Below are 24,097 nucleotides of genomic sequence, written 5' to 3'. Positions count from 1 at the left end.
GAAATCTATAATTTAATGGGTTTTTTACTTATTTCAATCCAGAGCTGTATTGAAAAAATACATTCCTTGTCTAAATGGGCTATTATCTGGTGATAATGGTTTACTGCTGGTGATAGTAAAACAAATGTGGCAAACAGTGAAATCAATGGCAATTTCTAATTTAAACTTTGAAATGTTGCTGTGAAATTATAATTTTAATGTAATTGCAAAAAAATAAAGTGTAAAAAAAAGTGCAATGCACAGAAGAAAGAAAGACATTCCCACACTTTTAGTATGAACATATGTTCTGTTTTCGCTGCCTCTTGGCCGATTACCTATAAGCAAAACAAATTTAGGTTGGGCACCCAATTAGATATAAAGAAACAGATACATACGTGAACATGACCATATGCAATATTTGCAAAGTATGTCACAGAACTTGTATATTTAAAATCATTGATAATGAGAGTCAGTGCAATGTGAATATCATATCCTGAGGGTAGAGTTGTAGTTTACGGCACTGCTGACAATGTAGAATTCATCTCATTGCTGCATGTATGGTTAAGTCATGTGCAGGTGTCCCTGAATAAATAATAACAATATAAGCACATTCTTAGTTTGCAGTCCTAAACGACAAGAGTAATTAAATGACAAAAAATTATTTAATATAAACTATTAAACCGTAGACATGAATTGCATCATTAATCCACCACATTTTTAAATGCAATCTGTTTCTGATTTGCTTCTTTGACCACTTATGCTGTAGCCCGTGCACAGGAACATTAATCCATGACACTAAATGTCCAAATATGAAACTGTTAAACCTTTAATTATTTAATTATACAATCTCATATTTATCTAAATACATATTTCATTATCATCATTAACATTTGCTCTTTGCTGTATAGTCATTAATATAAGCAGATAAATTGGAATAATGTATAATAATGCATAACTACTATATGTAAATTAACAACTAATTGGCTTATGTGCCAAGAGACAGCCTCCTAAGAGTCAACTCAGCCCTCATTTTCACCAAACTTACATTTTTTCCAGGACTACTGTGATGTGGTGAAGCAGCCATACCTATTGTGCACTGCGCCCACACACTCTCTCTCCCCAAGATTTTCCTGTTCTCAACTCTCACCTACCTAGCCACCCCCAACACGAAATCCTGGCCCACTTACATTTTTTTGGCCTGATGGATCTAAATCAAAGGTTAGGGTTTAGCACTTTCCCACTCAGCCTAACGGTCGGATGGGAAAGCTGTAAAGGTCTTATCGGCGGAACCTTTACCTTTCTATTAGATCTGTATGAGATGGAGGGTTTGACTCGTTCCCATGCAGCATCATGCATAATCATGTTCTGGGGGGGGGGGGGTGAATGGCACAGGAGCTAAAGCCAGGCGACAGGCAATAGTCTAAGTGAAGATCGAGTTCAAATTCATACTGCTCACGTACAGTAGAGAGGGCTTGATTTAAATTTATGGCTTAGGAAAATTTAAATATTACAGTGTGCAATGCTATTCTTCTAGGTCACCGAAAATACATTATGCAAGGCACCAATCTATGGCATGTCCTGATACTATAATTTATTGCAGTCATTTAAAAATTGCTAACTTCTTGTTTATGCGTTGATTTATACGTGTTGGGACACTGCCGCGGTGCCTCGATGAGCACACTTGACTTGCAATCCAGAGGTCGCCGATTCCATTCGGTTTCGTGGCACTTGAAACAAAGTCTCTTAATTCTTCTCTACTGCCTCTGTCCACCCAGCCCTATATGGCTGCAATGGCGAGATGTTAACTACCTCACCTGGTTTACAGGAAGTTGTGGGTTCGATCTCGACCCTAATGCCTGCTGTATATTTGGAGTTTGCGTGTCTCTCTTCACGTGGTCGTGTGGATTTTTCTCCGGGTCCTCTGGTGTTTTCCTCCACATTGAAAAACATTCGCTTAGAGTATTCAGCTGTTCTACGTTTCCACGTGATAAGCCACTTCGTTGGACTATCATTTGTGGCCAGTTTGCTTATGAAGAAGAACGATATAGCTCAGTGGGCCTAACCTGGTAAAATATAAAAAATAAAAGCTCTGTTTTATATAAATGGGTTCACCAACAGTTAGTGGATCAGCAGGTTGCATGTGCTGGGGTAAAGTGTGGGTACTCCCTTTACCTTTTACTTGTTACATATAAGGCAGATATGGTAAAACCAGGCACAATCATAAAAAATACCACGTTAGCCTTCAAATACAGATAATATCCTTCACAGTCATGTAAATAAGGGTGTATTCAAGAGTCATATCAAATACAGAAATACATTTTCATTTCAGAACATCTCATGTTGTAAAATTATGATTTAGAATTATTTATCAATGGGAAGGGTGGATGGATTACGCATCATAAATGTATCAGGATGATTGGCACTTCTAGAGTTGTTTGAAGAATGCATTAAATACAAAAATATAGAGTTGTGCATTAAAAGCAGATAAAATCATTATGCATTTTGACAATTCGAATTTTTTTCTGAAAGATGCATCTGAACACAGTTTAATGACATCAAGGTGAGATTTTAAGTGCAATGAAAATGTAATTGTTGGAATATCCTCATACCATTCACGCTATTTTTAAAATACCCATGTTCGTGGTGATTGATCACTGGAAGCCGTAGTGATCACACACTCGCTCATTTTATAGAGCAATTGAAAAAAAAATCATGCTGCCTCGTCACTCCTTAAGGGAAACCTTTTTTAATTATTAATTTCATTTTTGTTTTCTCAAAATGTATAAATTAGATGACATTTCATGGCTCCGATTCTCAAGAACCACAAGAGTTCCACTTTTATTCAAAGTTTTCTGACGAAAAGTTCTGTGCACTATCCCTGTTTTTGGAATTTCTGTTGACAATTGATAGCAGATATAAACACTGCCGCAAAAGTGCAATCGGGTGGGAAGACAGGTGGATAACGAGTTCCAGTGGTTAGCAGGATCGGTGCAGCAATTTGGCAAGGAAGTGCAGTTTCCGTGACAACGCATAGAACGTTGACGTGAGTAGATTGACGGATGAGGGAACTATTTTGAGAGATTTCAGAAGAGCACCGATCGTAAACGTACCAGCAGAAGACGCGGAGAGGCATCAGAGTAGAAAAGAAATGAAGCATTAAAGGAGGCAGACAAGTCAAGAGTATTTATACATAGAACTGCTTTTTTTTAATTCTGTCAAGTGCTGTTGGTATGGACTGTTCCACTGTTCCAAATGTGGAAGCAGTACTCTCTCATGGGGTAGACAGATGCTTTGTAAAGTGTTAGTTGTTGCCGCATTCTGATTCCATGAAATTGGGACAATAACTCAGAAACTTAAGATATCAAGGGTGTTGTAGTCTTGCATCCTGAGACTCGGGAAGGGTCTGTTATTCCATTCAACATTTAGGTCCTTCATTCATAAGAGTCCTTTATTCTGGCTGTATGAGGAAAAGTAACTTGGAATTCTAGATAATTCATGGTATTGCTCTGTGAGTGTAGAAATATAGATCACAAATGTGTATTTCATTTCATATTACAGTACCGTATCCCATGACTAACACAGGAGTATTGTTTGGAAAATTACCCTCGTGTTGCATTTTTGAGTAATATTGTCTGCATTGTGCAGTCAATAAATGTAAGTAATGTTTACTGATGGAGCATTATGGAATATTACTATTTGCCCTATTTCTTTTATTCCAGAGACTTTTAGCAAACATTAAGATAACTATTTTAGTTCATTTGACACTTGAAGGGAATTAAACAAAATGCAAAGAGAGCTGGGCCAAAAAAGTAACACAACAGAACATTTCTTTAAAGAGATAATAGGAAGTAGAACTTACCAAATATTCACCATCCTTGGCTGTGAATGAGATTGGCCTGTGAATCACACATCAATTTATTTTGCCATTTGCAGGCAAAAGGTGTAGGTACCTCACATTAGAGCTTGCAGTATGTATAAGCCAGTGTAATAGATGTGTTATATTATTAGGCATGCTGCTTTAGCGAAGCAACACAGAATGAGTATATCAACGGTGTATGTAATGTGCAAACTCTTTCCTGTTCCCGTCCTCTTTCAGAACGTGGCCACCAAAGACTTTGCCACCCCCTCTGCGATCCGCACCGTCATCGCTGCCGATTTTGACAATGATCAAGAGCTGGAGGTCTTCTTCAACAACATTGCGTACAACGACAATGCTCCGAACCGCGTCTTCAGGTACCGCAGACTCGTTGTGAAAACGAGGGGCAATGTGTAAATATCAGAGACCAAAACCCTTGTGAACGGAGGGGGGGGGGGGCATTTCTTCTTCGGTTGAAGACTGTGGTTAGGGGACTGTCATACCTCACTTGATCAAACCGGTTAAAATATTCACAGACACGTTAATTTCCTGCCGCGTGTGAAAATGAATACGCTGCCGTAAATTAGTTGGAATGTCATCTCGGCTGGAACAACGAGCAAATTTCTTCTTATGCAACCTATATGGCCAGCCACAGCAAAGTGTAAAATGACCTTCAAGAGGGAAGGTCAGACTCATGTAGCCATGTTGGCCATCATTTGCACATGTTCTAGTGAAATGACGGCTGTTTTTTACGTGAAAAAGTACAGCCCAAATCTTGTAATTTCGAAATCATATAGGGACTATTTGGCACTTCAGAGCCAATTCCATCACTGCAGTGCTCATTCCACACTTCCAGAACTGGCCCAAGTTAAGCGGGATTTGGGCTGGGTTACGGTGGGGCTAACGGCAGCAGAATCCCGTTGAACATGCCGTGAGGGCATGGCTTGTATGGGAAGCTCTTGAGGCTCTCACCGAGAGTGGCGATCCATTCCACCTCCCACGATATGGGAATAATTCAGTTTTACAGTAAAGAAGCTAGGAAAATAACTACCCTGGGTCTTTGTGTTGTGGGCTCTATTGTGTCAGCCACTTATTAAGGGCCTGCAAGATTAATGTTACTCAGTGTCATCTGTTTCACACAATGTCATTAGTTAATTCGTTATCTCTTCTATTAAATCTCCCCGCCTCTGTCTACTCAGCAGTATGAATGGGTCCATCGGCCCATTCATACGTGCAGTCGGGTAAATTGTAAGTGTATGAGGCCTTCTGCCAGGAGTGGCATTAGAAAGTGAAAACAGGGCCGCACCTTCACCTTGTTATCTGTTGTAGGCCTCTTTTAGCAAGATGAAGCCTTCTGAGGAGGCTGCCTGTGGGTAGCAAAGTTAACTTCAAACAAGCATGGGATTGGCACTTGTTTTTGCCATTGGTGGGAATTCCACATTCCACTGGAAAGAGCCCGTTCTTGTATGTGACAACTGATCTTCTCTTTTTTCAGATATTTACTCATTTCATCAACCTTTTGAGTAATTAAACGATTGGAAAAGAATGAGGAAAAATATCATAGAACACAGCATGAAAATATAATAAAATAATACTGTGTATGTTCTCGAATCCACATGTTCCTCTTTCTGTCTCAGTCTAATTCCCGTCGTGCATCTTTCCAAGCTTCTTTAAAAACATTTAGTTTTGAACACTTTCCATTACGTGCTCACTCTCCACATTCTCCTTTTAATGTCCACATTTATTAGCCCTATGTCATAGCAGGTAATTAGATTCATTAAACAAAATAGTACGTTTGAGGATAAACATGTTGCCAACCATTACAGAAACCATGCATATGCATGCCGTCTCTTCCTTGTTTATTGAATGCCAAAATCCACACAAGAAGATATATTCCCTGAATAAATCTTAGCGTGTAAAGGATGCCATTCGGAATTTGACATTTTAATTGTAATAAAATTGTTGTCGTTAGTGTCACACCACTCTAGGTAAGATAATGCTGAGAGCAACAGATGGAATATGCAGTAAATGTGGTACACACGAGTCCTTTAAATTCTGCAATGCCAATTGTCATGGTTTCCAGGTAGCTGAGAGGATTTAATGACCTTAAACTATCTTGTGGACAACCTTTCTCTATTTCTGTCTTCCAACCACACTCTGATTGATGGCATGCTTACCAGCTTTGCTGCACATTTGAAAGGATAATGCATATTTTTATCTGAAGCATTGTAGATGTTGTTCAATTGTGTTATTTGATACAGCGTTTTGTTTTGGGCTGTAAACATTTTTCCAGGTGATGGATATCCTCATTGAATAAAGAAAATATGAGCTTCCATTCTTTGTAGGAAATATTATGCATTTTGGAATGGAGGGAATGAGTAATTGATGCTGGACGCATACGAATTAACATGACGAGGGACATAATGCTAGTGCAGACATTTATAGATTGTAATTAATGCACAGGTAATTATTTACTTGTACAAGTTTAACTGAAGAGTCGAGTACAAACTTCCATAGGTGGGACAAAGTCATTGTTATGCAAGTCCAAGTCGAGTCGCAAGTCATCAAATTCATGACTCGAGTCTGACTCGAGTCCAAGTCACATGACTCGAGTCCACATCTCATAGGTGGGACAAAGTCATTGTTATGCAAGTCCAAGTCGAGTCGCAAGTCATCAAATTCATGACTCGAGTCTGACTCGAGTCCAAGTCACATGACTCGAGTCCACACCTCTGCAAACTTCGGTATTAGTGAAAGTGTCGAGATTTGATTCCATTTTAATTAAAAAAAGAAGAGTGTTTAAATTCCTAACACATGACTAATGAATGTTCTTCTATCAGCTTCAGAGATATAGAGGTCATGGGAATGGTCGGCGCTGGGCACATTACAGCCTGATCCCGCCGATCAGTGTTTTTGCAGAGAAAATGTATTCCGAGATTAAAATCATGCCAAGATAGTTTTTTTTAATGTCAATCGGTAAAGTTGAAAACAGAAATAGTTACCACTACATATTTGCATCCTTGTGTGCACATCAACATAAATATGATGCATGTGCGTTATGTACAATGCATTATTTACAAACGTGTTCTGAATGAATGTGGTGAAAAACACATTCGAAATATTTCCCTTCGCATTTCCGACTTCAGCATATTTTGCATGACTTCGGGGAAATGTTAAACATCTTTCAAATTATCCAGCAAAAAATACACGTTTCTTCACCCAAATGAGAAAAAAATAAATGTAGAAAATATAGTTGAAACAGTATAATTAAAATTGCACACTCAATCTTGTGCCTATCCGTTATTGTGTTGTAATGTGCACTTGCTTGCTTTGAGAATTCCAATTTACGTGACCACATTAAACTAAACCTAGTCATCAGGTATTGTTGCTCTTTGGCTTTTACATTGTACATCAGCATTACGTCCACAACACAGCAATCGAGGACGTACATTTTTGTTTCATAAGCAAATAATAAATGAGATATTATATATCATTTGTGCATGATTAAAAAGAAACCTTGCACTGGCAAGGGACATCAAGCACAATAAAATAACCCAGCGATGACTAAGCATACATCTTTCCAACAACTAAGAAATGTACCAACACGGGCGATTGCAAGCAAGAGAATATTTAAGAGTTTATCTAGCATTATGGCTTAAATGTCTAACCATTCATTGTGGCAATTGTGGCAAATATGCAAATTGTATTATGTATATATATTTTTAATACACTCCAATACTACATTCGTATAGCAAGTGCATTCATATTTCTCTCTTTTCCCTATAACGTTATTCTAATTGTGCTCTCAGCATCGCGCTATGAGATGAAATGCCCTACTGCAGCTCGCACAGAGCGGTGTGCATTTGTATGTCAGTGAAAGCCCCGCATACAGAGCCCCCCCCCCCCTCAAAACTGCTTATGATATCCCTTCAAGTGACATTTGTGTCCACACTCTTGAGGCACGTGTGCTCTACTAAAGAAAGTCCACCAGATTCCACTCAAACGTATATTTTAACCCTCCGCTATGGAATTGAAGCACATAAGGTGCAAAATCAAATGTATTATATGATTATATTTTTAGCAGACCAATAAAATCTCTTCACTTTAGAACTCACTCAGATTCAAATGCAGTGGTGCTCAGTGCTCTGACTGCTGATCCGCCTGACCAGAATCAACTAAATTCTGACTATGGTACTCAGAGTTCTGTTTGTGTAATCCAGGAAACCCAGTTAACATTCCTGTCCCTGCATAATACCAGTGGTACATGGTATCTGAACTTAGCATGAGCCTCCCCTATATTGACTCAGTGTTATGCAATTCCTTGGTGTGGTTATCACGGTGGGCTATGTACGGTGAAAAATAAGTTCTGCATGCATAAATACATACAAAATAAATGTAAAGTATGTGTCTACTCGGCGTGTATAGAGAGCGGTGGTATTGAGGTTTGCACAAACCAAACCTGACAACTCAGGCTACGTTTTTGTCAAACTATATCCGATAATAAGGTTACATGGGATATATCTGAAAAATAAGACTAGGCTTAAGATGTTCAAACACCAAATGTATATCTTTTGCAAGGAATCACGTATGTATTAACCACCCGTACTTGTGGTGAACATGCAAACAAACATGCTCTGATAATATATGCATTGTCTTTGAAACTGATTGAACTACACCAGAGACAGCCTTCTGTATGGCCTAGTCTCACCATTGTCAGACCAGAGAACGCCAAAAGGTGAATCGTACAAAGCCAATGCACGTATCAGAGCATTCATAGCTTGGGTTTAACAGCTATATCATGGGACCTTTTTTGCCAGTATCAACGTATGAAAAATAAGAATGTCATCCGTTCCAGCAATAACACCAAATAGATACCTTTGGGGAAAAGGTATATTAACACCTGTTTTATTGCCACATAAGGTAAAAACCTATTCTTTTTTTCACACGTTGATACTGGCAAAAAAGGTCCCACGATATGGAACATGTATATTTACTGTGACATCAAATATGTGAACCCTGCAGCTTGCCCATATTTAAAAGAAGGGTGCAATCTCACTCCTATCGTGTTTGTGTATTGTTTGTATATTGTTTGTTTGTATTGTTTGTGCGTTGTTGTTGTACCTTGGTGACACGCCCCTACTGTACATCTGTGAACATGAGCTTCATACAGCTCATTGGATTCCTCCAGGATAAAAATAAAGATTTTGAAATGCGGGATAGGCTGCGACGTCCATCACTTATTTGCACTAATGACTGTATTTTGTCCTGCCCCATCCAACCAACATTGTTGTTGACATGGCTGTAATGATGTGGAAGGGGGGACGATCCTTCAGCAGGAGGAGGGGAGGTTCTTCCTCCTCCAGCCCCCCAACGTTATGGGGCTGCTGTATGTAAATGTGTACTTGCGTAACTGATTTTGGTTGTGTAGAAATGTGTGTTTATGTGCACAAATGCATGCCAATGTGAATTGTGTTTGTTCGTCCAATACCGGGGATGTCACATATGTGTTTGTGCTCTTGTTTCACTTACTTGTATGAGGCATGTGCTAGCATTGATCAGGGCTGCCTCTGAATTGTCTTTCATATGTTATGTGTTTCAGACCAGATGTTCAATGCCATTGGATATTTCCATAATTGTGGGCACGTGTGGGTAAAAGTGTCTTCATAATTTGAAAGACATTCGCTGCCCATAAAGCTGCCCATAAGTAGTGACAGTATTGTCTCCTGGCATAAACAATATTTAATGTGCTTTTGTAAACATACGGTTGGAGAGACCGCATAAGATGGTACCCATGCATTTTCCACAGTATTTTATATATGCACAATTGATACCCAGATGTCGTCAAGGAATGAATGTCTACTTGGGTACTTAGCCACCGACTGTGTATCCCATTATGGCATCTTGCATGGAAAATTACCCTTTGGACAAGTGCTGTATAAGTAAGGTGGAAGAACAAAGACGATTGCAATGAGCAGAGTCCAAATTATTGAGAACGGGGCGAGTTGGTGTCACGCGGGGCACACGTGACAGACGGCACTTTCGTCTCTCAAGCTGGAATACCACAATCTGAAGATAAACGGTGCAATTTGCATGTAATATTGCAACTGAAAATAACATTGGTGTACACGTTCCCTTTAACCAGTGCTCATACATGGGTAAATGGACGTTTCACTAGGCTCTGCAGCAAGCAACTTTTATTAAGTAACAAATTCAGCTTCATGCCGCTTGCAACGTGAATTTCATTGGCTTGGTGAGGTGACATGGTAGTCCTGGTAATGCTAAATCTAACATGGCTGTATTTTTTCAACTCGTCTGATGGTAGGAAGGTGTTTAAGAATAAAACTAGTTTAAATTATATGACTGAATTGGAACGGTGGCACAGTGATTAGTATATTGCACTGTTAACTCTAAATCCTGAGTTCAATTCCTGGCCACAGCTATGTGGTGTCTGCACTGGCTCTGAGCCTCTCCCCTTCACCGAATCATACTGACCAACGTGGTGAAGTATGGTAAAATAACACCATGACTGGCAAAGTGTGGGGAGGATTCCACCCAGCAGTATATTGATGAAGAGCTATCAACTATAATTGCAGTAGATTGCGTCTTTAAACAAATATAGTTTTTCCTTATTTTCTATCTTTTGTACCTAAAGCATCGATGCATCATCTCGCTCACTGCTGCTGTTGCACGATCGCTGACAAGTCAGTAATTGTTGTGGTCAGCTTTTGTATGAAATACTGAATGTCATTTGCACAGACAGCGGAGGATCCCCAGCAGTGCCCCTGGAGAAAACATTGACGTAGACCTATGGCAGCAACCCGTCTAGTTATGCTTTGGTTCTTTCGGTAAAGTCACGTACAAAGATAAAATAATAAATTAAATTAAATACTAGCATTCCTGCAGTCACGAAAGCTCCAAATTAAGTTTGAACCCGTCTAGTATGAGACGCGTTTCATTTACAACTCGATATGAGACCTGTGCACTTGAGCCAATGCTTGTGGTCTTTAACAAGCTCGATTTTCTCATTCACGCTTGGCTGAGGTGCATTATGTTCATCAATTTTTTTCCCTCCCTTTGGGTTGTCATTTAATAACGAGCAGGAAACCGCGGAACATTCCGCCAGGATTTGGGCAGTCCCCGATTTACGAAGGGGGTCTGAAGACCAATACCAATACCCGCCATTCGCCAGTAAGTGACGGTGACGCCACCACGGCGCTTGTGCCAGGCTATGTGCACGTTGAGGCTACATGAAGTGTCGAATGCCCGCTAGCAGGAGATGACGGGGCAGACCCAGGTGCCACAGGTCGACTTACTGAGATGAGTGGCTGATGTGCCACCTGTGCCAACTTGCTGTCATGTCGGGCAGTCTGTGCACAAACGCCACCCTTCCTCAGCATCTCTACCTGGTGCCTTCAGTACTTCCTCAACAGATGGCACCTCAGCCAGCCACTCACAGGGGGTTACTTCTTCCTCCAATATTTGAGGCACAGCAGCCTCAGCAAGGTAATCCCCACTTTTCCCCATGATATTTTCCAGGATGTAGATGCTCACCCCAAGCTCATTACTCTGTACGCCTTTTGGCGTCCTCTGGTCTAACACCGTTTGAGACGAGGCTCAAAAGAAAGTTGTCTCTGGTGTGGAACAATCAGTTTCAAGGACAATGCATATATTATCAGAGTATGTTTTTTTTGTTTGCATTCTGACCACAAGCATTGTGGTTAATGCAGACATGATTCCTTGTAAAAGGTTTTATGTTGGTGTTTTAACATCTTAACACCTGTTTTGTTGCCAGAAAAAAGGTGAAAAACCTATGATCATATTTTGGTACTGGCAAAAAAGGTCCCATGATAAATTATAGAGTCGATATATACTATTATAGAGTCAGTAGATACGACTATAGCGTCGGTAGATACTACTGTAGATTCGGGTAGATACTACTGTAAAGTCAAAAAATACTACTGCAGAGTTGGTAGATGCTACTGTAGAGTAAGTAGATACTGCCATAGAGTAAGCAGATACTGCTATAGAGTTAGTAGTTATGACTATAGTCAGTAAATACTACAATCGAGTTAATCGATACGACTATAGATTCAGTAGATACTACTATAATAATAATTACAGGCCAATCCAGCTCCTGTGTCATGCGATGAAGATCTTTGAGCGAGTTTTGGACACGAGGATTAGAAACATCATCACCCTATCACCCAACCAATGCGGCTTCGTCAAAGGATGTGGCACTACGGACGGCATATTCGCGGTGAGGCTCCTGCTGGAGAGGCACAGAGAGAAGAACAAAGCTGTGCACGTGTCGTTCCTCGACCTTGAAAAGGCATTTGACAGGGTCCCCCACGACCTCAACTGGCACTCGTTTCGATCCCATACAGTCCCTGAAATCTACGTGCATTGGGTGCAACTCCTATACAAAAACGTCACCAGTGCAGTCAGGTGCGCAGTGAGCATATCACCGCCATTTTCCATCAGCGTTGGAGTACACCAAGGATCGGCCCTGTCACCACTCCTGTTTATCCTGTGCATGGACACGATCACTGCCGACCTGCACACGCCCCTGCCATGGTCAATTCTCTATGCGGATGGCGTCCTCCTCTCAGATGAAGAGAGAGGAGATGTGGAAAGATAAACGCGCCTGTGGAAGGAACATTTGGACGAAAACGGGATGAGGTTCAAGATCAAAAAGACGGAGTATATGGAGTGTGGCCCCCAAACCGACGGCACCATCAGCATTGACAGAGAAGATCTGAAGAAAGTGACGGACTTTAAGTACCTGGGCTCCACCATCAGCTCAGATGGAAGCATCACGACTGATGTGAGGTCACGAGTCAATGCGGCATGGATGAAGTGGAGGAAAGTCACCGGAGTCCTCTGTGATCGGAAAATGCCGGATAGGCTGAAGGGAAAAATTTACAAGACCATCGTCCGACCAGTGGCACTCTATGGATCCGAGTGCTGGCCAGCCACAACTGTACACGAACAAGCCCTCCATTTCATGGAGATGAGGATGCTCAGATGGAGCCTTGGAATGACTCGATGGGATCGTGTCATGAACGAAGACGTTCGGAAGCGACTTGGTGTGGCCCCCATTGCGGACAAGATGCTTGAGGCAAGGCTTCGGTGGTACGGCCATGTGATGCGAAGTGAAGAGTCATCAGTGGCCAAGACTGCCATGCGTATTGAGCCAGAGGGCCGCCGTCCACGCGGACGTCCGAAGAAGCGATGGATGGATCGAATAAAGGAAGACATGAAGACGGTCAACGCATCCCCCGAAGATGCCCTGGACCGAGCCAAATGGAGAAGACAATGCCGAAAAGCGGACCCTGTGCCACAGCGGGAACAACGCTAGGAAGAAGAAGACTGTAGAGTCAGTATTTACTACTAAAGAGTTGGTTGATACTACTATAGAGTCAGTAGTTACTACTATAGTCAGTAGCTCCCACAATAGTCTATATACTGCTGCAGAGTCAGTAGATATGACTATAGAGTCAGTAGATACTGCTATAGAGTCAACAGATACTACTGTTGTGCAGTAGACCACGCGCAGACGAGATTTACATTGAGGGAAAAAAGTATTTGATCCCCTGCTGATTTTGTACGTTTGCCCACTGACAAAGAAATGATCAGTCTATAATTTTAATGGTAGGTTTATTTGAACAGTGAGAGACAGAATAACAACAACAAAATCCAGAAAAACGCATGTCAAAAATGTTATAAATTTATTTGCATTTTAATGAGGGAAATAAGTATTTGACCCCTCTGCAAAACATGACTAGTACTTAGTGGCAAAACCCTTGTTGGCAATCACAGAGGTCAGACGTTTCTTGTATTTGGCCACCAGGTTTGCACACATCTCAGGAGGGATTTTGTCCCACTCCTCTTTGCAGATCTTCTCCAAGTCATTAAGGTTTCGAGGCTGACGTTTGGCACCTCGAACCTTCAGCTCCCTCCACAGATTTTCTATGGGATTAAGGTCTGGAGACTGGCTAGGCAACTCCAGGACCTTAATGTGCTTCTTCTTGAGCCACTCCTTTGTTGCCTTGGCCGTGTGTTTTGGGTCATTGTCATGCTGGAATACCCATCCACGACCCATTTTCAATGCCCTGGCTGAGGGAAGGAGGTTCTCACCCAAGATTTGACGGTACATGGCCCATCCATCGTCCCTTTGATGCGGTGAAGTTGTCCTGTCCCCTTAGCAGAAAAACATCCCCAAAACATAATGTTTACACCTCTATGTTTGACGGTGGGGATGGTGTTCTTGGGGTCATAGGCAGCATTCCTCCTCCTCCAAACACGGCGAGTTGAGTTGATGCCAAAGAGCTCCATTTTGGTCTCATCTGACCACAACACTTTCACCCAGTTGTCCTCTGAATTATTCAGATGTTAATTGGCAAACTTCAGACGGGCATTGTATATGTGCTTTCTTGAGCAGGGGGACCTTGCGGGCGCTGCAGGATTTCAGGCCTTCACGGCGTAGTGTGTTACCAACTGTTTTCTTGGTGACTATGGTCCCAGCTGCCTTGAGATCATTGACAAGATCCTCCCGTGTAGTTCTGGGCTGATTCCTCACCGTTCTCATGATCATTGCAACTCCACGAGGTGAGATCTGCATGGAGCCCCAGGCCGAGGGAGATTGACAGTTATTTTCTGTTTCTTCCATTTGTGAATAATCGCACCAACTGTTGTCACCTTCTCACCAAGCTGCTTGGCGATGGTCTTGTAGCCCATTCCAGGCTTGTGTAGGTCTACAATCTTGTCCCTGACATCCTTGGAGAGCTCTTTGGTCTTGGTCATGGTGGAGAGTTTTCAATCTGATTGATTGGTTGCTTCTGTAAACAGGTGTCTTTTATACAGGTAACAAGCTGAGATTAGGAGCACTCCCTTTAAGAGTGTGCTCCTAATCTCAGCTCGTTACCTGTATAAAAAACACCTGGGAGCCAGAAATCTTTCTGATTGAGAGGGGGTCAAATACTTATTTCCCTCATTAAAATGAAAATTAATTTATAACATTTTTGACATGCGTTTTTCTGGATTTTGTCGTTGTTATTCTGTCTCTCATTGTTCAAATTAACCTACCATTAAAATTATAGACTGATCATTTCTTTGTCAGTGGGCAAAGTACAATATCAGCAGGGAATAAAATACTTTTTTCCCTCACTGCAGATACTACTCATGCGGGGGTAAAAATATTTTTTGAGAGGTCGACAATTTTTGGAAATCTTTCAGATCAACTATTTACCACCCACTTTCTATACATTTTTGGACTTCTGCAAGCCTCTTATAATTTTATTGACGGACAAATGGACAGAAAAGCGGCACGTCGGGCTTTCACAATAGCTTAGTATTGTGTATGTAGATGTTATGTTTTTTAGATAAGTTTTTAAATATCTTTTTTCCCTGGGAAACGCCAGGTACTTTCTGCTAGTTATTATATAACATAAGTTGTAACATTAATTTTGTACATCTGTCGATATTCCTTTTAGTAACAATTCCACCAAAGAACATTTGTTTTTATACAACATTCCTGTCACGGACTGTTGTTTAATCTCCGACCAACGTGTTTCATCTCATGTCCAATGGAGTTCATGTCAACGATGAGTATTTACGTATCCGTCTGAAAGATTCTTAGTCTTTTGTAACATTTATTAAGATTAACTGCGTTTTGATCCATTCATAATAGCTTGCATATTGTGGATAAAATATAACAAGTTTCGCACAATATTTTTGCTGTTTGATATAAATTTATTTTCTTTATAATCATTATCTACTGCAGGCAGCTGTCTTCTTACATTTATTATTTTCTTCCCTCCCAGCATTGTTCCTCCAATAGCATTTGTGATTGGATTTGACATCTTTCTGGACATATTTTGTTTGTTTATCTTTCGAGTCCATCTTTGTAATTTTGTTGTTTTGTTTTTGTAATGAATGCAATAATTACACGTTGTAACAAATGTTATATTTGTTTTGATCCTGTGTAGTAAGTGTTATTTCCTAATTGCTTATGCCTGAAAAATAGAGAAAATGACTATTATTCCACACAAACTTTGCTTTTGTGACCAGGACAGTGATATTTAGAAATTTACCTATGTTCCAGAACATTCCAGATAGATTCAGTGCTGAGTAAATTTGGAGTAACTTCTAGAACAATCTAGAATTTTCCAGTAATATTAGTATAAATACAGGGGCCTTTAGCTCTCCAGTTCAGTTTAGATCCAGCTGCCCAAGTGGATACATATCTGCATTTTTCTGAGATGGCCTCAAGAGGCTGCAAGCATCCGGCAGACGCATTTTGCTATGTCTGCGGCCAATTTATCAAGACAAGAGCGAAAAAGTACTTTGTGGAAGCATCTGCTGAGATCTGTGAGGCCTACAAGGCATATTTCGACATGCTTGTCAGGGATCATGACAAACCCTTGGCACCTCATTTCACCTGCGAGCAATGCAAAACAACTCTGGAAGGTAAGATGGAAAATTGTTGCTCGGAATTTTATGTTATAAAATTTACTAAAAAATTTGAAATTGTAAAAGTTTGCAATTTAAAAATGTTTTACAATTTTATTGAACATTTTTTTCATATATTACAAATGTTGCGAGAATCTCTTACACATTTGTCATGGGTGAAATAAATGTATTTTTGTAGGATGGTACAGTGGGGAAAAGAGAGCCATGAAGTTCACTATCCCAATAATTTGGCGGGAACCCACTGACCACTCAAGCAACTGCTACTTCTGCATGGTGGACCCTTCCAAACGTCGGACTGGCAAGAATGCACCTGCTATCACGTATCCGGACCTTCCTTCATCCATTGCCCCAGTTCCACACTGCCATGAGCTCCCCGTACCCACTTCTCCAGAGAGAGAGCAGCCGTCTTTAGAAGAGCAGCAAGTCAGAGAGCGAGGAAGACCAAAAAGACCTCAACGACTCACCAAGTCCAATGCCGAGCTTTTGACGTCTAACCTCAAGCAGTGGAACTTGTTAGATGAAAGTGTGCAAGTCGCAGATCAGAGGAAGCATCACCAACCTTTTTGCAGTTTCTTCACCTGTCAAGATGGGCTCTGCTTCTGCCACAATGTGACCCGTCTGTTCGAGGCAATCAGAATCGCCTGTAACGAGAATGAGTGGCGCCTCTTCATTGACAGCTCATCCAAGAGCCTCAAAGCCATGCTGCTCCATAATGGTAACAAGTACCCGTCTCTTCCCCTGGCTCACTCGGTGCACCTCAAAGAGGATTACAACACCATCAAGACCTTGCTGGACGCCTTGAAGTATGATGAGTACGGCTGGGAGTTTATCGGAGACTTAAAAATGGTGGCATTCCTGATGGGTCTCCAAGGCGGTTTTACCACGTTTCCCTGCTATCTTTGCCTTTGGGACAGCAGGGACAGCAGGGACACCAAGGCGCACTACCACAGGCGGAACTGGCCACAGCAGACCGAGTTCTCTGTGGGGAGCAACAACGTCAAGTGGGAGACACTGGTGGACCCCCGGAAGGTGCTGATGCCACCACTGCACGTGAAATTGGGTCTTATGAAACAATTTGTCAGAGCTGTAGATAAGGAGTCGGCAGCGTTCAAGTACCTTCAAGACTTCTTCCCTAAGCTGTCTGAGGCCCAGGTCAAAGCCCTTGTCTTCATCGGACCACAGATAAAGAAGATCCTGGAGTGCAATGAATTCCCCAAGAAGCTCACTAGTAAAGAGATTGCGGCTTGGAACAGCTTTGTCGCAAGTTGTTTGTGGCTTCCTGGGCAATCACAAGGTCGAAGACTATGTAGAGCTAGTTGAGACTCTGGTGAAGAACTACAGCACAATGGGCTGTAGGATATCCCTCAAAGTCCATATCCTTGATGCTCATCTTGATAAATTCTAGGAGAACATGGGAGCGTACTCGGAGGAGCAAGGACAGTATAACGAGAAGATGATGGGAGACTACATTTGGGGGCTGATTCGTGAAAGTTATTTACAGTATAATGGTAAATCTCGAAAAACTACTCACTTCTAAATCTTTTGTAGTAATTTTTTTTATTACTTTAGTATAAATACGTGTACATTTTGATTAATGTGTTTTTTAAATGAATTAATGTGAACGAAAATACCGTTTTCATTGAAAATAGGTGAATTTCAAAATATCACTGTCCTGGTCACAAAAGCAAAGTTTGTTGGGAATAATAGCCATTTTCTATACTTTTGAAGCATAAGCAATTCGGAAATTACACTTACTACCCAGGAACAAAAACTGTGTTACGTTACATAGTGTAATACTTGGGTACATTTGGATATTCACACAATTCTTAGAGTGCTAGGCTATCGCGAAGCCACTTTGTTTCACAGCCTGCAGCTGTTTCATAGTAGGTGGGCGATGTTCCTGTGTATCACCCCCGTTTAAGAAACTTTCAGGTATTTTTTTTTGCAAACTTTGGACCATGACGCCAGCACTCAATGGCCTCCTATTAAACGATTACACTGGGATCTTTAACGTCCACTGTGAGTCAGACGGCGTGCTGTTCTACCTATCACTGGGCCACGTTACACTGCCCCATGTCACATTCATGTTTGTTTATATAATTCCATCAAAACAAATCTCATATTGGCTAAGTGTTTACAACACACATTTTTGCTGTACCTTAAACTATTTGTTCACCTAGTGGCCACCGTCAGACTCCACTGTTATGGAGAGTGGGCCCTAGCATCGGCCACCAGTGAAATTCAATCTTGACGTAAGTACTAAAGCCTAGTTTTTTCCCTCAACATATATAAGTTTTGTTTTGTCCACAATATTGAAACCTCTTCCAGGCTGGAACCGATTACAGTAGCATATGTCAGGAGTGGATGTTTACAATTTTCAACATTTCCTGAATTACCCATTACGGGGGGTTATTACACCACACAATTCTACATATTTGGTGATGTTGCGTGTCACCATAGCTTGTGCCGTTAAACTATTTATTCCGTGCCTCTTGGCGTTAGGAAAACGCTTGCTTCCTATTATGATCACGAAAAACAATTGCATTTTAAGATTACAAAACAAAGTTCACACATTTGTACATACAGGATATATACACATTTTAACATTGCCAACGATCCCACTTGGCTTGAAAAATAGTGCTGATCTGTGCATACTTCACCAGCAGGACATAATTTCGTTGAGAATTACGTAAAACAGACGAAAAATGTGTTGTATCAGCGCAACACTCTTCTCAGAACCTGTACCCAAACATCATTGCAGCGAACTGAATCACAATAACGCTTGCACAATCGGTTGCACCATTTTGATGTAGCCATTATATTCCCTTCATTATTGCCTCTATACATATAGTTAACACATAGGATTTCGCGACCAACGAATGGGCATGTTTTGTTTACGTGACAAAACTTACTAATTGGCCGTGGTGGGTTTAACGACATTTATATTTACAAGATCTAACCCAAAAAACCTCTTATTATGGATCTATACGTATATTTATATTATATGTTGCCAACTGCATTAAGAGTGTGTTTGGTTTGATGGAAAATAATCCTAATTTTGAACGTATCTTATTGCCATTACAGTTCTATAAAGTGAAAGGAGGGTGTTGGTGTGTCCTAGCATTGTGGCTCTACTCAGGCACTTGAATCAGTAGTGTCATGCTATTTTCAGCCTCATGCCTCCAAGAAATATACCTTGGATGGTTTCCCTTGGATGAACACTCGTCTTTAATTAAAGTCATCACCATGGAAAAAAGTATATTAAAAAAAGATGTATTATTTCTTCCTGTTAAAAAAAATCCGACTTTGATATTTACAGGCATGACAGAAAAAGTTAGCATGAATTCACATTCAAATGTCAGCTGTTCATATCTTGGTACATGCTATATGTAGGCAATTTCGTGAGTAATTATCAATCCATTGGTTGAGGAAATCCAGTGCTCTGAAACCTAATCCCACATAATTATCAGTTTTTCTAACATTTCCAAGAAATGCATCCTTTCATGTCATTCCAGAGTAAATTCCCCCTTGTTAATACTTGCGATATTGTGGACTTGCTTTACTGTAATCATTGTGTGCATCTCTTCGTCCATCTTAATTATTCTAAATACATGCATCTTCCCATGCGTTTGGACATGTTTTCCACTTTCAGTATTTTTTTAGTTGATTGCGATGCTTTGTGATGATATATTTGGGCCGGAATTGTGTTTGTTTGTATGTTAAACTTATTTTGCACCGTACGTAGCCAACCGCGCTAATCGAAGGTGCGGGGGAAGGACAACAAACTAAATACAAAAGCAGTTTAAACAAGTAGTTTATTTTACCCTGATTACAATGCAGTTGTATCGAGTGATATATCTCCCACCCCATTCATTAATCAGTGTAATAATAATTCACATTAATTGGCTCATATAAATTATGTTATTTTTTGTTTCCTGCAGCTGCATCTCTCCACTAAAGTAACACCATACTTTGGCAACATTTTTCATGACTTATGATTTTTTTTCGTGACTGCCAAATATCCTGATATAACACAGCATTCGTTTGTTTCAGATAAATGCTCTTTATCCTGATTTGTTTTGGTTCATGCTCTATATTGGAGCAAAAGAGAGTACAAATTGTTTGTGAATGTGAAAAATAATTTGCGGACGTAAGGCATGTCGCTGGGTAAGTCCATTGAGGTGTGCTGCGATCACAAACACCCCTACAACGTACCATCGAGCCCCAGTCGACTGGCCGAACAGCACACACAAGCTGGGGCTCGTTTTCCCCTCCATCGCATCTCGTGGCAATGTTTATACTGCACAGACTGTGTGGGATAGAATCAGCTGCACGTGTGTAAGCTGCACTCGAGGGGAAATTTTATTATATGTTCAAATAATAGGACTCGTCAATAATTAACAATGTCAAGGTCAAGAGGTCGTCAATGACGGTGCTTTTGTCCTTGATGCCATTTTCAAAAGGTCTCTTTCAGCTGGTCTTTTTCAGTAATGACGACTCTGTTGGTGAAAAAGACATTCTACATGCCTCAAATTGCCACTTTTCTGAAGTGGGAAATGGTTTTCCTAATAGTAGTCTGTATTTCTCTATTCTTAGTTTACCGAACTATAATCATTCAGGTTCAATACTATTTTATATTTTCAGTTTTTCGGAAGCAGAATTGGCTAAATCATCCCTAAATACCTCTAATTCGGTTGAGCCTGATGGTTTCCAAACACTATTATTAGATTTAACATTACATTTTTTTTTATCCTAGTATGGCATCTTGTAAAATCTGTAAATTCCTCTCCACCTTGAGACTAATGATTGGAAATTGACAAATGAATGTCACAAATATTGTGCTGTACAAAAATATAATTCACTGCTGGCCAATATTGAATCTTCATGATCTGTCACACTTTTAAAGAAAACAATTGTAAAAGTAGAAACTTGTTTTTGTACCAGCCCCTGGCTGGCCACGCTGCATGATAGATCAGATCATTGGTGTACAGTGTATGGGTTTGAGAGTAAGTTCATAAGCGTTGTGATTATCGTTAAGATAGTGGTCAAAAATGGCGTTTGTTGATGTTTATGCAGGCACACCAATGTAGGAACATGTGTGTATGGCTCCGTACGCTTTAAGCATACAATTGAATAGCCTAATGACGGATGCATGTTTCTACACATACTGCATGATATTTTTAAGATTTGCATTATGTGCTGTAATATTTTCTGGTTTTCTACACAGCGCCAAATGTAAAAAATAATAATTTACACTTCTATAGCGATGCAGTCTGAAAGCTAATTACACTTTGGTGAGTAATTCTCCATATTATTAACTTGTAGAATACCTATATTCTTGGGTCTATCGGTAAAGTCACATAGATAGGTTCAAAGAAAATAACAAAAAATAACAAAAAACTACGACGTTTCGATCGCAACACAAGCAATCATCATCAGGAGAAAAAATAGCGGGAAAGCTGCTGAGGCAGGATGTTTTAAAGGTTTGAAATGGGGGTAGCCCAAGGGTCATAAGCGAAGTGGGCAGGACTAGTGATGTTAAAGTGAGAAATTTGCATGTAAATGTAAGTCAGAGAGCTACCTCCTCGACGACGAAGCTGTGGAGGTGGCCATTGTATTGTGAGACATTAGCATTTCAAAGTAAGATCGCAGAGCCACGGCCACATCAAGGAAAACGAGTAACGGTGGCTGTGTTCGTGAGATATTTAACCTGTTAATGTGAAGACATTTAACCTGTTAATGTAAGACCAGAGAGTCGAAAATAACTACTAACATCGGAAGGTAGGATGGAAACATCACAGCCAGTTATGACTTAAACTGGTTAATAACATCCTTCCAATGATTGCTCAGTTTGTACACATCTTCTCGGTTGAAATTGTGTCTATGTCTATATATATGGATGGCTTCATGAACGAATCTTTGTTGATAGCCAGTGGGCTTGCAAAGTACCTTCGTCTTGAAAAAATCAAGTTCGTGTGAGCCCACCACATTAAAACAATGATCAGCCACAGCCGAGGTATTGGTCCTACCGTGTTTCAGATCTGCCTTATGTTCACGAACACGGTCCGAGACATGTCGCTTAGTTTCCCCAATGTAACTTCTGCAGCAGACACAGCTTAGTTTGTTGACGCCAGGGTATTGCATGTCAGGGATCACATCCTTCACAGATGGGATCAGATCACGAATTTTATGTACTGTGTTAAATCGAACCTGGATTTTGTGTTTGCTCATGATTTTGGAAATATTTTTAGTGACCCCTGCTATGTATGGGTCCTCAGATGGTTCTTTCCCAACGGTTGGAGTGATAGCTTTACGGATTGTGTGGTCTGAATATCCATTCATCTTGAGAGATTGGTGTACGTGTTGCAGGTCACTGGCTAGGTGATGACGGTCGGAAATACATCGAGCTATATCGTGTAGAGTTTTGATGAGGGAATTCTTCTGGGATGGATGGTGGTGGGAGTCAGGTTTTAGGTAGGCATCCGTATGAGTGGCTTTCCTGTAGACAGAGTGTCCCATTGAGCCATCTGGTCTCTTTTCAATTAAAACATCCAAGAATGGTAACTTGCCATCCTTTTCTACCTCCATGGTGAATGTGATGGCTGGGTGTATGAAATTGATGTGGTTGAGGAATTGGTTCAGAGCTGGTCGGCCATGTGGCCAGATGACGAACGTGTCATCTACGTACCTCTTCCACAAAGACGGCCGTAGTAGAGTGGATGTCTGGATGGCATCTGTCTCAATTTTTTCCATGAAAACATTGGCTACAACTGGAGATAAGGGAGAACCAATTGGGGTACCTTCAACTTGTTTGTAGAATGTTCCATTCTAGGTAAGGTATGTATTGGTAAGGCAGTGTCACACCAGGGCCGGTACATCAGCATTCAGTCCTTATTGGACCAAATCTTCAATGATTACAATGGTGTCAATCACAGAAACTTTGGTGAACAAAGAGACCACATCGAAACTAACGAGCAAATCAACTGGAGATAGTGAGATGTCCTTAATTAACGATACCAAGTGAGCTGAGTTGAGGACAGGTGAGGTGGTCTTACTAGTGAATGGTTGTCAGGTCTCTGACAGAAATCGGGCCAGTTTGTAGGTGGGTGAGTCAATGGTGGAGACGATATGACGAACGGGTGTCCCTTCTTTATGGATTTTTGTAGAATACTTTCGACATTCTTCTTCAACCCATGAGGAATCACTGCGCTTCATTGAGCGTATAATATCTGCTTGATTTAGCAATACTCCTAACCCTCTGCTGCTGACTGGTACTGTATTAATAGCATCAGCCCTACCCCACCCATCTATTTACGTATTTTAAGACTCGAAATCTGAGGGCCAGTCAGCCAAAATGTCAATATCTATTTCCTGTCAGTGACAATTATTCAGCATGTGATATTTTTTTGCTTGTTATTTAGTTTGTTGCCATAAACCTTTCTCTGGTAATTCTTCCTATGGTCAAGTTATTTTCAGTAATGAAGTAGACATCTATATGTATATGCACATCTATGGAGATTATACAGTTGTATGTTTAGTTTATATGATACATTTTTTAAAAGACCTTTCTGGTACGAAGGAAATGAAACATATAATCAGCCGCAGACATTACTGCATCATTCTGTCACCATAATTTGACACACTGGCTGATGTAATACTTGTGGTCATTATCAGAATACAACAATCAATATATACGTGCTGTGCAATCTGCAATGTCTGCATACACACGTGTGAGGCTGCATGCCCTTATTAGTACGGCAGTTTTCAGTTGCCCGAGAGAGGAAATGCTAA

The 24,097-nt window shown here is 40.7% G+C and overlaps 1 protein-coding gene across 1 annotated transcript in view; it reads left to right on the top strand.

Moving 5' to 3' along the window:
• The window catches only part of CRTAC1 (cartilage acidic protein 1), a 634,231-nt gene that overhangs the window by 312,588 nt on the left and 297,546 nt on the right, over window positions 1–24,097 (top strand). The window contains exon 8 of the mRNA XM_078593311.1: window positions 4,076–4,212. Within this exon, the coding sequence (XP_078449437.1) occupies window positions 4,076–4,212 (137 nt within the window). The remainder of the gene's footprint in view (window positions 1–4,075; window positions 4,213–24,097) is intronic.

This window comes from Lampetra planeri, chromosome 4 (genome assembly GCF_965212315.1).
Source record: "Lampetra planeri chromosome 4, kcLamPlan1.2.h2, whole genome shotgun sequence".
Classification (NCBI taxonomy): Eukaryota; Metazoa; Chordata; class Hyperoartia; order Petromyzontiformes; family Petromyzontidae; genus Lampetra; species Lampetra planeri.
The sequence above is the reverse complement of the archived record's forward strand: the minus strand, read 5'-3'. Positions and strand labels throughout refer to the sequence as shown.